This window comes from Saimiri boliviensis, chromosome 1, assembly GCF_048565385.1.
Source record: "Saimiri boliviensis isolate mSaiBol1 chromosome 1, mSaiBol1.pri, whole genome shotgun sequence".
NCBI classification, from domain to species: Eukaryota; Metazoa; Chordata; class Mammalia; order Primates; family Cebidae; genus Saimiri; species Saimiri boliviensis.
In genome coordinates, this window is record NC_133449.1 from 98,021,344 (window position 1) to 98,032,424 (window position 11,081).

General features: G+C 57.0%; 1 protein-coding gene across 2 annotated transcripts in view; it reads left to right on the forward strand.

The window, feature by feature from the left end:
* Positions 1-10,587, forward strand: part of NECAB2 (N-terminal EF-hand calcium binding protein 2) — a 33,358-nt gene extending 22,771 nt beyond the window's left edge. Inside the window, exons 7-13 of one of the 2 annotated variants that reach the window (XM_039463846.2) lie at positions 1,757-1,875; positions 2,055-2,134; positions 5,508-5,561; positions 6,156-6,259; positions 8,381-8,458; positions 9,504-9,595; positions 10,129-10,587. In XM_039463846.2, coding sequence (XP_039319780.1) covers positions 1,757-1,875; positions 2,055-2,134; positions 5,508-5,561; positions 6,156-6,259; positions 8,381-8,458; positions 9,504-9,595; positions 10,129-10,157 — 556 coding nt within the window. In that variant the 3' untranslated portion in view covers positions 10,158-10,587. The other variant, XM_074400671.1, reaches the window with a different exon arrangement.
* Positions 10,588-11,081: the final 494 nt, after the last annotated feature.

An 11,081-nucleotide genomic window follows, 5' to 3' on the forward strand; every position in this document is an offset into this window, starting at 1 on the left:
TGAGCCTTGAATATTCCAGGCAGAGAGGCACATGAGGACTAGGATGTTGGTTTGTTGGGGGGGTGGGCACAGGTTTGATTGTTTCTTTGTGGGTGAAGAGTTGGTCCCAATCAGATTGTGAAGGGCACTCTGAGACACCGTTTCCAGAACGAGCTGGCTCTGAGCACTTGGTGCTGAGTCACCTGGGAAAAGTGAAGGGCAGATTCCCGGACTCCTGGCCACACGCACTGCTTAGAATCCCTGGGGCTGGAGCACAGAACTCGGCATCTGTGATCCGTCTTGTGCTTCCTGGGTTCCCTAGAGTTAGCAGCCATCACTCTGAAAGCTGAGACTTAGATTTCCTTGGTTTTCTGTTAGTGTCTTGATGAGAAACTTGCCGTTTTTATCCTGCCGCAGATCAGACAGAATTGCTGCACGGTGTTCAGAGCTGACTTCCCGCACCGGGCCAGCTCCATCACGTGTCAGCAGTTCCACCCACTGCCCGCCCTGGTGGGACCTTACGTGGGGATGTTGCTGGAGGAGGTGGCATGTCATTGTCGGGGGACACCTCTGCTCCACACATGCTCCTCCCTCGAACCTCCCTAAATCTCAGCTAGTTTGGTTCTAGGCCCTGGGTCCCTGAGGAGTATCCTGTCTCAGCCCTGGGACAGTCTCTCAGGATGTCGCCTCCAGCACAGGCTGCTGGCTCAGACTCCACTGCCCAGGAGCCCTGAGCAACCCGTCATGGTCTGAGGGACACATTTAATTTCCTGCTGATTTATAGAGAGGCCATGATTGACACCACAAAGGCTCTGCCGGTCTCTCGCCTCCCAAGGCGGAAGTCCAGTCTGCTCCCTCGGCATGGGGAGAGCCAGGCTGAGTGTTCAAGGTTCACAGGAGACAAATTCCACAATGCACCAAGACCATGGTCCAGAGACCGAGGGGGTGTGGGGGCTGTGCACAGGGCTCCGTGTGTGTCTTGTGTGTGTGTGTGTGTGTGGTGGTGGTGGTGGTGGGGGGGTGTCTGTTTCCATACGTCTGCAGGGAGCTTTCCAGCATCCTTTTGCACGGGAGGATGTGGTCATTCCCTGGGCATTGTTTGAGTCTCTATTATGTGCTGGGCACAGTCCCTCCTGTGTGCTGGGCACAGTGCAAGGTGAGCAGTGTGTGTGTCTGTGTGTCTGCCTCTGGCTAGCTGTGCCTGTCGGCACGCAGATCAGCATGCTCAGGAGTAGGGGGGACCAGGGCCAGGAGATGGGGCCAGGCTCAGGTCAGGAGAGCAGTTGCTGTGCGGTTACATCCCCCACTGTCAGTGTCTCTTTAGGCCTCACTTTTATGTGTGTGTGTTGGAGGAGGGTCTTGAAAGCAGGTGCCCCACCCTAGAGGGCTCCCAACACCAAACTGGCTTCTCATGAGTTGGTGGCGGGGGGACTTGTTTCCTCCACAGCGTGGGGTCTACAGGTGCCTGGAAGCTGTGAGCTGTTGGGGTTGGAGTGGGCGCCTGGCTCGGCCTCTCCCTGGAACTGAAGCTCCTGGGAAAAAGGCCTGGGCGGTGGGGTCCCTGAATGGAGCTGAATTCAAGTCCCAGCCCTGCCCCAGCTGGGTGTGTGGCCCTGGCTGAGTCGCCTGCTGTAGGAACCTCATTTCCTCCTCTGACAAAACAAAGACCATGGGGCAAGCTCTGTGCATGGGTGAGCTCACTGTTGGTGCTTAATAAACGTTTGCTGAAGCTGCTAGAAGTGGTCAGGGTCTGTGTGTTCTCCCATTCAAACTGCAGACAGAACCACAGCAAACCCAGCCACGGTGTGGCGCAGACCTGGTGTGGAAGCCCCACTCCCCGCTCTGCCCCCAGCCACAAGCTCATGGCCACGGAACAAGGCAAGAGTCTTCCATCTGGTGAGAGAAAGCAGAGACCCTGCTGGGGGTACCGGCCGGGGGTTCTGAGAGTCCTTTGACGGGGACTGGGGAGATGAGGGGCAAGTTTGAGGCCCCTGGAGGGGCTGGGTGTTTCTGGCTTCCCCCCGAAGCCCTCGCCTTGCCCACCACCGCAGTCTGTGTCTCTTTCTCTTCCTCAGCCCCTGAGGATGCAAAGGAAGAGGGCCTGGAAGCCCAGATCAGCCGCTTGGCAGAGCTGATTGGGAGGCTGGAGAGCAAGGTAAGCCCTGGCCAGACCCCAGCCTCTGTTCCTCACAACCCCCAAGGGGGTGCGGAGTTAGGCCTGGGCAGAAGTCTGGGCTGCAGAGGGGCCAGGGAGCAATGGAGATGCGGAGGACAAAGTGACGACGGATCAAACCCCAGGGAATGCAGCTGTTGTTCAGGCAGAAGGAGGGCAGGCACCTGGGGAGAGGGGGTGTTGGGGGCTGGGCAGGCTGGTCGGCAAGCAGCAGGAGCAGCTCCAGGGGCAGAGCGTGGTCAGCAGGGTCGGGTCCCCGGCTGCAAGGCCCTAGCTTCAAAGGAGACTTGGCTCTAAGGTGGCCGGCGCAGGTGTTGGCCAAGAGGCAGCCCTGGGACGAAAGGGAGAGATTCGAACCAAGGAAGGAAGTGGCCAGCAGGAGCAAACTTGTTGTTGTTGTTGTTGTTTTTGTTTTGTTTTGTTTTTGAGATGGAGTCTCACTCTGTCACCCAGGCTGGAGTGCGGTGGCTGCGATTTGGGCTCACTGCAAACCCCACCTGCCAGGTTCAAGCGATTCTCCTGCCTCAGCCTCCCGAGTACCTGGGACTATAGGTGCATGCCACCCTGCCCAGCTAATTTTTTGTATTTCTAGTAGAGATGGGGTTTCACTGTGTTAGCCAGGATGGTCTCCATCTCCTGACCTTGTGATCCCCTTGCCCCGGCCTCCCAAAGTGCTGGGATGACAGGTGTGAGCCACCATGCCCGGCAGAAGCAAATGTATGAAGTGTGAAATGGGACATCCGCAGATGTTAGAAAATAACACAGCTCTTAGAGCATTTTCAGAGAGTGTTTCATGACTCGGGGCAGAGGGCTCACAATATGTCCACTGGGTGGAAAGAAAAGTTTGTGTTAGGGTCTGCAGACAGATGAGCTCAGTATCGGTCAGAATTCTGGTTGTGCCACTTCATAGCTGTGTGGCCTTGGACCAGGGTCTTGTCTTCTCTGAGGCTCAGATTCTTCATCTGATGATGAAGAAAATAACCTGGAACACGGGACCCCTCCCTCACAGGGGTGTCGACAGGGTGAACCAAAATGATATCTCAGTGGTTTAGTACAGAGCCCAGTGCCATAGTTTGCATTTAATAGTAGCAATGGCAGCAGTGATTAGGAGGCATTTTGTTAACAAAACCTATCCACGTGCACACACCACACCCATATCCCCGTAGGAACCAAGGTCACCGAGCTCTCAGAAGCCTGGAATTGAGGTGCTTTATGTTTCTCCTACTTCTTCGTATTTTTAAAACACCCTTTGCAAAGGGTATTGCTGCTTTTAGTTGGGGGTTCGTTCTGAGGAATTCATGGGGGCAGGAACAAGGGGCTGTGCACAGGGACGGAGGCAGAGGCTGACCTGCAGCAAAGTCCGAGGGAGGAAGTTTGAACTTCCCCCCTGCAGGGATGAGGCCAAGGTGGGGTTACCCCTTTCTCTAAGCCGACTGCGGAACGGCTAGGAGGGGACCCCGTGGCCCGGTTGTCATAACAACTCTGCGGGCGCCTCGGCAGGGAGACTCTTTGAAGCTTATTTTTAGTGCCCTGGTCGTCCTAACAACCAGGCAGGCTGGTAACCACGGAGTACCTGGGCGTCCTGGAGACAGGGTGGTACCAGGCCCTCTTCCCCAGCCTCTGATTGGCCCGGGCCGTGAGCAGGGGCCAATCGGCGCCTGGTTTCAGGCCCCGCCCTTCACCTGCCAACCTGAGATGCCTCTCAGCTAGAAGGATGGAGGTCCTAGGGGCAGCTGGCTGGGAGCAGAACGGGGCAGAGACGTGGGCCGTATTGCCTTTCCTCATCCTCCTGTGGCTTTTCTAGCCTCAGCTGTAGGAGCCCCCATGTACGCTTTATTTTTATTTTTATTTATTTATTTATTTATTTATTTTTTCAAGACAGGGTTTCACCATGTTGGTCAGGCTGGTCTTGAACTCCCGACCTCAGGTGATCCGCCCGCCTTGGCCTCCAAAGTGCTTGGATTACAGGCATGAGCCACCACGTATGCTTTAAACCCATGGAAACGGCCTTGTTCCTGGCATGCACACCTTCACTCACGAAAGAGTGTTCGAGCTATGTGCTCCCGAGAAGGCAATACCCTTTCCAGGATCAGCTACTACAGGGCCCAGTGGAAACTGAGCACACAAGGCCCCTCGCTCAGATGTTTAGAACGTCACGGTGGTGACTGCACAGACTCACCCACATGCTGCTGTTTTTCTTATTAGCCAGTGTGCCTCACCTGTGCCCTGTGCGACTCCTAGAGACCGTCTGTCCTCCTGGAGGATGGACACACGTGGGCTTGGTGGTGGTGGGTAGTGGGGTGCCCAGGGTTTTGTTTGTTTGTTTTTTGGGTTTTTTTTTTTTTTTTTTTTTTTTTTTTTTTTTTTTTTTTTGGAGACAGAGTCTTACTCTTGTTGCCCAGGCTGTAGTGCAGTGGTGCAGTCTCGGCTCACTGCAACCTCTGCCTTCCAGGTTCAAGAGACTGTCCTGCCTCAGCCTCCGGAGTAGCTGAGATGACAGGTATGTGCCACCATGCCTGGCTAATTTTTGTATTTTTAGTAGAGACAGGGTTTTGCCATGTTGGCTAGGCTGGTCTCGAACTCCTAACCTCAGGTGATCCACCTGCCTCGGCCCCCTAAAGTGCTGGAATCACAGGTGTGCGCCCCCACACCTGGCCAATGGGGTGCCCTAGTTAAAAGAAGCGGCAGCATGATCCTCTGTGTCAGGTAGAAAAACTGGGTTCAGACCCACGCTCTCTTGCCTTCAGAGCTAGGGTTCTCTGCTGTGACATAGTGACTGATCATCTGGGAGGGCTCAGCCCTGTGTAGATACCAGGCGCCGGTGAGCAGAGCGGATGTGGTTCCTGGAGACTGGAGCTCACAGTGGGGCAGCACCTGCCCCGGGGAGTCTGGAAGATTGAATGTGTATTTGTAAAGCACCTAGGTCAGATACCAGAGAAGGCCAGAGAGAACCGGTCACCCCATTAGATCCCTGAGGTGCTGGGGGTTAGGATTTGGGGTGAGTTCTAAGTTACAGGGAGTCTAAGTGCTGCTGCTCATGATGGTAGAAAACCCCAGCATCTCGGACTTGGGCCTCTGCGGTCCCCATTGCTTCCTCTCCCAAGCCATCCTCACCCCAGCAATGTGTTCAGAACCCCCTTTGTGCCCTCTGCAGGGGGTCACCTGTGCCTCCCAACGGTCCCAGATGCCAGGGCCAGAGGGAGTCTCTGCCACTACCTAGGGTTGGTCTCCCAGCCCTGCATAACAGGGCCAGGCCCCTGGCAGCTCCCTGCAGCCCCAGGGATCCCAGAGCTCCCTACACCTGGGGTGGAGGGCGTCCCTGGCTGCGGCCTGACTGTGAGCTGCCCCGTTTCAGGCACTGTGGTTTGACCTGCAGCAGCGCCTCTCAGACGAAGACGGAACCAACATGGTGAGGCCCCTTCCCCTGCCTCTCCTGGGACCACGTCCCTGTGCGAGTCAGGATTGCCGGGACCCATGGGGCTCGATGCCCCGGCCCCTGTCCCTGCCTGGGACCACTGTCAGGGGAGATGTAGCCCTAGCACTTGGCCCCCAGACCCTGCCCTGGCCCGAAGCCACCCCCAACTCCAGGGGTGTTCCTTGAGGTCCATGGACTTTGATCCAAAAAACGTTTGGTCTAGAGCAAAGTGGCCAGCAGGCCAGTGATGTCAAAATGCTGAGTCTGTCAACTCCGAATTCTTCTGGTCCGTGGATGTGCTGTGCATCCGGGGCCTGGAGGCCTGGCAGCAGCTGTGGCCATGGCTGGGGCCTCTCTAATCACCGCTGTCTGTTTTCCCCATTTGAGGGGGCTACCTCTGAGCCGGGCTCCTGGCTTCTCATCCTTTCGTAGCCTATTTTTAGTCCATTTGTATGCTAAGAATGAAAAGTGTGGGTCGGTCATTTTTTGAATGAGGAAGGGAGGTCACGGGGGCTGGATGGGTCTTCAGGGAGGAGCCCTGCCAGGGAGCCCCACACTGACTCCTGTTGTGGCCGGCGGCACCTGCAGCTGGTCCGGCAGGAGATGGCCGTGTGCCCCGAGCAACTGAGCGAGTTCCTGGATTCCCTGCGCCAGTATCTGCGGGACACCGCGGGAGAGAGGAGCTGCTTCCAGTGAGTGAGCCGCCGAGGCGTGGTGGGATGGTGGCAGGGAACTCTGCCTGGCAGTGGAGGGACGGGGCGGGACCAGCCTTACACAGATCGCACCCCAGGAACACGCATAGCTGGGTGCATAAGAGCTGGGTTCAGGTCTTTACTCAGGTTCCTCCCAGCCACGCAAACGTGGCAGGCGCCTTCATCTCTCCAGCCTCAGCTTATGAATCTGTAAAGGGTTGCCACCCCCCCCAGACTCCTTGCTGGGTTATCACGGGTGGAGATAATCAAGCGTGAACGGCTCCAGCCGTGTCTGGTGTGCCGCGTGCACTCAGCTTTAGCTGTTGCTCACTGTGTCTCAAGCGTCGCTGTACACTTTTCACCAGGTGCTAAATGTAGTATGTGCTCAGTTACCAAGGAAGGAGAGTAGGTGAGGCTGGAGGGGAATGCCCAAGAAATAGAGCCGCCATTTTCTCCCTCCTCCCCACTAGTCAGGGCTGAGAAATCCAGGGTCGAGGAAGGGGCCTGACCCTCAAATTCCCGTTCATCCCCCGGGGTTGATGTAGCTCCTTGGTAAAGCTAAGCCATGTGACATGGCCAGAGTGGAGGGCTCTGCAGCAAACAGCCCTTTGTTCTGGAGGGTAGGGGTCCCCAAAGAGCATGAGGCCAGGCTCTGCCTCGCTCCACCCCAGGACTGGTTCATTCACCCTTTTGGGGGCACGGCTCTGAACCAGGCAGGCCAGGTCCGCACAGGGTCTTGGGGAGGGGTCTTCCTGGGCCGCAGGTGCACTGAGGCCTCCCTAAGTGGCGGTAGCCGGCAGGAGTGCGGCTACTGCAGAGCCCCGGGGTGGCCACCAGGGGCCGTACTTGAGTAAGTAGCCGGGCTGGGGCGGAGGACCTGGGCTTTCCTCCAATAGGTGAAGTGTGGGGCCAGGGCAAGGCAGGGCCACCTGGATGGGCGGTGGAGAGGAGGTAGGGAGGACGGAGAGACTCCGCGGCTTCAGAGCCTCCGTAGGGGACAGTGCCGTTTGGTGAGTTGGAGAAGGCAAGTCTGGAGTGGCAGAGGCAGGCACCGGGCACCTAAAGCCGCCGGGCGTGTGCTGGCCGCAGAAGGGATTCCAGCCTGGCACCCTCCCTCCACCCCCCTGCTCTTGGCTCCCCCTTTATAGTCACTTGGGCCTTGTACAGAGGAGCCGGGAGTGGGAGGCAGGATCTGGGGGTTTATACTAAGGGGAGTGCTGTACCCGGGGTTTTGCAGGTGGGAGTAAGGATGGGCCTGCTGCAGCTTCGTCCAGGGCAGGTACAGCGTCCTGGAGTTGTTTCCAGGATTTAATGAGAGGAGGATCAGGAGGAAGATGCTTTGACTTTTAAAGATAGGGCTTTATTTATTTATTTTGTGACAGTCTTGCTCTGGCACCCAGTGTGGAGGGCGATGATGCAATCTGTCTCCCGAGTACAAGCAATTCTCCCGCCTCAACCTCTGGTGGAGCTGGGATTACCGGCATGCATGTCTGGGTAATTTTTTTTAGAGACAGGATTGTACCACATGGGTGAGGCTTGTCTTGAACTGGCCTCAAGTGATCCACCTGCCTTGACCCCCAAAGTGCTGGGATTACTGGTGTGAGCCATCACCTGGGGCTAACCGGTTTTGTTTAAATAAATATGAAGCCTTTTAAAATAACATTTCAGCTGGCATAATGGCTTAAGTTTGCAATCCTAGCGCTTGGGGAAGTCAAGGTGTGTGGATTGTCTGAGTCTAAGAGTTCGAGATCAGCCTGGGGCCCACAGACTCCATCTTTATGCAGACATTTTTTTGAATTTGCCAGGCCTAGAGTCCCAGCTACTTCTTGAGGCTGAAGTGGGTCGTGATCATGCCACCACGCTCCAGCTTGGGCAACAAGAAAAACTGAAGTCCCTTTTTTCTGAACCTGGAAGCTCCTGCTGGTGACCCCAACCCCCCGAGTCTTAGGGTATCTCAGAGCTGGGCTCTAGGGTCACCAGTCAAGGCGCAACAGAGGGCAAGACGGGGAGGAAGAAAGGTTGAAGGCAGCCATTGTGTCCGGGGTCCTCAGGGCCCTGCAAGGGAGCAGGGTGGGAGAGGGAGCCCTTAAGTACGGGCTTTCCCCCTGTCTCCTATTGCAGCATCGCTGCCGTGAGGCTCTCAGACGGCTTCACCTTTGTTGTCTATGAGTTCTGGGAGACGGAGGAAGAGTGGAAGAGGTGAGTGTGGCAGGTGATGGGGAAGCTCGGGTGGGGGATGGCCGGCTACCAGGGCCCCTCTCCTGGAGCCAAGTGGCCTAGCCCAGCACACAGTCCGGAGGCATCTCCCACTGCACATGCAGGTCTCAGTTAACTCCCGTGCAGGGGAGTCCTGGGGGATAGTGAGGACTCCCGTACACCCAGTTGGGCTCTTTCAATGCAGGTGCCCAGGCAGCCCTGCTGAGGATCTACCCCGACAGCTGCTGCCTTGGGGTGCTAAGAAAACTGCTGGGCTAAGGGTTGAAATCCCATTCCCGGCCCCATCCAGGTCAGGCACCCACCTGATTCCCCCAGAGTTTCCTCCATGCCCATCCCTGGGGCTGCCTTATTTCATACCATGTGGAGTAGAGCGCCAGACACACAAGGTAATTCAGTCCCCAGGTGATCAGTAGTACCAGCGACGAACCTCCCCTCCAGCTGAGTGGGTGGGGGAAGTCATCAGCTCTGTTGGGTTTTAGGGTCTTGTGGGCTGCTCAGAGCATATCTAGGGCCGCTTGTTCCCCACCTGGGGTAGAGACTGTTTCTCACGTGCCAGACATCACAGGTAGGAGTAGGGACCAGGGGGAATATCATGCCTCTATCACCTGCTTCCCCAGTAAACATCCAGGTGTGCTGACAAATTGAGGACCCCGGGGAGAGCAGGGGCATCTCATCCCTGTCTGTACTTCAGGGACTCAAGGGCAGCTTTCATGTTGTCATCTGTCCTGGGTAGAGGATAGCCCCACTTCTCCTGCTAGGGTAAAGTCGGAGTTGGAGACTCCGTGCACCTAGAAGAGAGGGGTACCTGCAGCACCTGCCAGGCTCACGGGGCAAGAAAAGCTCCCTGCCTACCCCAGAGATACCCCCACTCAGCCGCCCTGGGCACCCCCTCACCTTCTCACAAACGCTCTGAGTCTAAAGATTCCCCCCACGCTGATGGATAAGGTCCCCCTCCTGGGCACAGCGAGCATGAACAGGGGCTCAACTCCCAGCCCCGCCTTGACTAACACATGTTCCCGGGTGGCAGGCACCTGCAGAGCCCCGTGTGCAAGGCATTCCGGCACGTCAAGGTGGACACGCTGAGCCAGCCCGAGGCCCTCTCCAGGATCTCAGTGCCAGGTAGGAGGCGAAGGTCTAGAACCAGTGGCCACCTGCATAGAGAGAACAGGGAACAGCACCAGATGCTGCCCCTGCAGGCCAGAGCCTTCCCTGCTTGCTGCTGGGAGGAACTGTGGCCCAATGCTAGGTGTGCAGAGAGGGTCCTGCGGGACAGTAGAGTGACCAGGTCACAGCCAGCTCTGAGGCGGCCCCAGCCTGCAGCAGGGGTGGATGCCAGAGCTTGCACTGGAACACCCCGCCCTCCACGTCTAGCCAGACTGAATGTTCCTTCCCAGGAGTGTGGTTCACACCCGGGTGACCAGTGAGCACCCATGTATCACACAACGGCCTAAAGCCTCCCACTATGGACGGCCAGGGCTCTGAGTTGCCAGCCGTATGAAGGGCTTTTCTGCTTGCAGCTGCCAGGGAAGCAGATGTTTCCCAGGGCGCTGGTGAGGGGAGATCTACCACCACATGCCCTTCCAGATGCCCACCACCCGCTAGGAGGCTGCCCCATGCTCAGTGCTCTATCTACTGTCTGTCTCTCCTTCTAGCTGCCTGGTGCACACTGGGACGGGACTGACCGCCTCCCAGAGGCCCCTTCTTCTTGTAAAGGACATCCCCTGTTTTCTAGAAACTTTGGTGCAGAAGTTGTCTTTCCAATGTATCCTCCACAAAAAGGTGTTTCCCTGCTGCGAAGGGAAGGAGGCCTCCCCTGCCCCCCGCCTGAGCTGGCAGAGCAGTATCTGTGTTGCCAGGGTCTTGCCGCAGCGAAAGGTGGTGACGGGGGCGGCTTCCCGGAGCCAGCATCCCACCTCCTGATCTCCCCCACCCCTCAAACAGCCACGCATGACCCATGCTCACCACACCCTGCCTCCGGCCTTCCTCATGTTCTCGTGGTCGGGACTCAGTGCTGCTCTCTTCAGTGCCATTCTTCTAGCCAGTAGGAGCCACGACCCTGTCGTAGCCAACCTAGCCAGGCAGGTACCAAATAAACCCTGGCTGGGAAGGGCGGTGTACTGTGTCTGTTTCCTGGCTGACTGTGGTTGGGGGGGGTGGGGCCATGGGAAACCTTCAGCAAGTACCCACAGCCTTGGGGACACTTTAACCAATAGGCTAATGCCTATTCTGTAGCTCCCAGGGCACCACAACCACCCTCAGGTTCATAAGTCAAAGGACTGGGCACAGCTGTCACAGTCAGGGTGTATGACAGACACAAACCAGCATGGAAGGGGCTGCACTGAAGCCTCCCAGCTTCAACACGGACAGAAGATCACCAACCAGGAATGTGTCCCTCATCTTAACTGGGCTGTGGTGACGCAGCCAGGGCTGACACCCACAGAGCTAACACCTCCTAGCTCAAGGCCCCACCATAAATCACATAGTTGGCACAGACCACACAGTATGGCCCCACAAAGACACTGTCACCAGGCGCAACACTCTGAGGGCCTGTGACTCCTTCCCTGCACACATTAGCAATTCAACGAAGCAGGAGCCCATGACTCTC